This window comes from Mobula birostris, chromosome 20 (genome assembly GCF_030028105.1).
Source record: "Mobula birostris isolate sMobBir1 chromosome 20, sMobBir1.hap1, whole genome shotgun sequence".
Classification (NCBI taxonomy): domain Eukaryota; kingdom Metazoa; phylum Chordata; class Chondrichthyes; order Myliobatiformes; family Myliobatidae; genus Mobula; species Mobula birostris.
The window spans coordinates 63,765,467-63,768,784 of NC_092389.1; the positions used below are offsets into that span (position 1 = coordinate 63,765,467).

The 3,318-nt window shown below is 48.3% G+C and overlaps 1 protein-coding gene across 1 annotated transcript; it reads right to left on the reverse strand.

Moving 5' to 3' along the window:
- Positions 1–655: 655 nt before the first annotated feature.
- LOC140185041 (uncharacterized) lies at positions 656–2,755 on the reverse strand. Its single transcript, XM_072238261.1, has one exon. The coding sequence runs from the start codon at positions 2,753–2,755 to the stop codon at positions 656–658; it is 2,100 nt and encodes a 699-aa protein (XP_072094362.1).
- Between the last annotated feature and the right edge of the window lie 563 nt (positions 2,756–3,318).

Below are 3,318 nucleotides of genomic sequence, written 5' to 3' on the forward strand. Positions count from 1 at the left end.
TTCCAGCTCCAGCTCCTCAATGTGGATCGTTCGGAGCTGAAGCCGGATGCCCTTCTCACAGGGGTAGTTATCAGGGACACAGGGGGGGTCTCCTGCCTTCCCACATCCCGCCAGAGGAGCTTTCCACTATCCTGCCTGGCATCTTGGCTGATCTAACTGAGCAAATGTAAAGAAGGGGGCAAAAAGAAAGTTCTACCTCCGTCATAATTTTGCCTTCTCCTCACTGAAACCTCAAAGTCTCCGCTCCAACATTGTCCACTCCAGCATGGGCTGCTCCAACTTTGTCCACTCCAACATGGGCCGCTCCAACACTGGCCACTCCTCTTGCTCCTGCCTAACATTAAGTTATTTTTGAAAATAAATCCTGTACACTGATTGGCCACTGCTCAAAGCTTTAATAAATACTGTCCTGAGCCACTGCTATTAACACTCAATTGTCAAACCTGAGTGAGTTCCGTCCTCTCAAGCTTCTGATCTCTCCGATTAACGATGGGTCAAAGCTCGGTAGGGCGACACAAGAGTGAATGACTGATTGAAACCCATCCCACATTCAGAGCAGGTGACCACCCTCACCACAGTGTGAACCCGCCACTGTCCCTTCAGAGTGGGTAAGTGTGTGAATGCCTTCCCACAGTCTGAGCAGCTCAACGTCCTCTCACTCCTGAAAACAGTCTGGTGTGTCGTTAGGTGAGATGTCTGAGTGAATCTCTTCCGACAATCTGAGGAAGGTGAACAGTTTCTCCCCAATGTGAACGAGCTGATGTTCCTCCGGTTGTGATGACTGAATGAATTCCTTCCCGCAGTCTGAACAGTTGAATGGCTTCCACCCACTGTGAACTCGCTGATGTTTTTTCAATTGAGATGACTGAGTGAATCCCTTCCCACAGTCTGAGCAGGTGAACGGCCTCTCCCCAGTGTGAACTAACTGATGTGTCTGTAGCATGGATGACTGAGCGAATGTCTTCCCACAGTCTGAGCAGGTGAACGGCCTCTCCCCAGTGTGAACTAACTGATGTGACAGTAGGTGAGTGGACCGAGTGAATCCCTTCCCACATTCAGAGCAAGTGAATGGCCTGTCCCATGTGTGAACTAACTGGTGTGTCAGTAGGTGAGATGACTGAGTGAATCCCTTCCCACATTCAGAGCAGGTGAATGGCCTCTCCCCAGTGTGAACTCTCTGGTGTGTCTGTAGCATGGATGACTGAGTGAATGTCTTCCCACAGTCTGAGCAGGTGAACGGCCTCTCCCCAGTGTGAATGAACTGGTGTGTCAGTAACTGAGTGGATCGAGTGAATGCCTTCCCACATTCAGAGCAGGTGAAAGGCCTCTCCCCAGTGTGAACTCGTTGATGTTCATTCAGTTGAGATGACCGACTGAATTCCTTCCCACAGTCTGAGCAGTTGAAAGGTTTCTCCCCAGTGTGAATTCGCTGATGTTCCTTCAATTGCGAAGACCGAGTGAATCCTTTCCCACATTCAGAGCAGGTGAACGGCTTCTCCCCAGTGTGAACTCGCTGATGCACTTTGAAGTCAGATGACTGAATGAATTTCTTCCCACAGACTGAGCAGGTGAATGGTTTCTCCCCAGTGTGAACTAATTGGTGTGTCAGTAGGTGAGAAGATCGAGTGAATCTCTTCCCACATTCGGAGCAGGTGAATAGCTTCTCCCCAGTATGAAGTCGTTGATGCACTTTCAAGTCCGATGACCGTGCAAATTCTTTTCCACAATTTGAGCAGATGAATGGTTTCTCTCCAGTGTGAACTCGTTGATGTACTTTTAAGTCAGATGACCGTTTGAATTCTTTCCCACAATCTGAGCAGGTGTATGGCTTCTCCCCAGAGTGAATTCGCTGGTGAACTTTCAAGTCAGATGACCATGTGAATCCCTTCCCACAAACAGAGCAGGTGAATGGTTTCTCCCCAGTGTGGACAAACTGATGTTTCTTTAGTTGAACTGACTGAGTGAATCCCTTCCCACAGTCTGAGCAGGTGAATGGCTTCTCCCCAGTGTGAATTCGACAGTGCTTCACAAGTGTGGATGACTGAGTGAATCTCTTCCCACATTCAGAGCAGCAGAACGGTTTCTCTCCGGTGTGAACTCGCTGATGTACCTTCAGTTGAAATGACCGAGCAAATCCCTTCCCACATTTAGAGCAGATGAATGGCCTATGCCCAGTGTGAACAAACTGATGTTCCTTCAGCTGAGATAACCGAGTGAATCTCTTCCCACATTCAGAGCATGTGAAAGGCCTCTGCCCAGTGTGAACTAACTGGTGTCTCAGTAGGTGAGATGGTCGAGTGAATCCCCTCCCACAGTCTGAGCAGGTGAGTGGCCACTCTTCAGTGTGAACTAACTGATGTTCTTTTAGTTGAGCTGGATGAGTGAATCCCTTCCCACAGTCTGAGCAGGTGAACGGCCTCTCACCAGTGTGAAGTCTGAAGTGCTTCACAAGGGTGGATGACTGAGTGAATCCCTTCCCACATTCAGAACAGCTGAGTGGCCACTCCCCCGTGTGAACTAACTGGTGAGTTAGTAGGTGATTTGACCGAGTGAATCCCTTTCCACATTCAGAACACGTGAATGGTCTGTCCCAGGTGTGAACTAACTGGTGTGTCAGTAGGTGAGATGACTGAGTGAATCCTTTCCCACAGTCTGAGCAGGTGAATGGCCTCTCCCCAGTGTGAACTCGCTGGTGCCTCTGAAGTGTGGATGAGTGAGTGAATCCCTTCCCGCAGTCTGTGCAGGTGAACGGCATCTTCTCAGTGTGAACCCGCTGGTGTTCGTTCAGTGGAGATGACTGAGTGAATGCTTTCCCACATTCAGAGCTGGTAATTGACTTTTCCATGCTGTAAACTTGCTGGCGTCACTGTGGTGTGTTTGAGTGTGTAAATGCCTTCCCACACTCACAGCAGGTCAATATCTTCTGACTGCTGAATTTTTGGATATATCTTTTGCATCAATGACAGAATGAATGGCTTTCCACAGTCAGAACAGGTGGAGCATCTCACTATGGTGTGAAATTGCTCATCTCTCTTCAGGCTGGATGACTGAGCAGTTCCCCTCCTACACATAGAACAGGTGAAAGTCAGACATTTGAATCGCTTGTAGAATCAATGCAGTTGAAGAACTGATCTCCAGTGAACAAATGCTGGTGTGTTCTCAGCTCCCGGTTCCAGTAGATAACACTGAGTTGCAACAGAAAACTTCATTTCAGACACAAAATACATTTCCAGTTTGGATGAGATACTTCTTCATCTCCAAGGATCGACAACAGATGTGTTATTGTTGCAAAGACAATATTTGCTCACTCCTTAAATA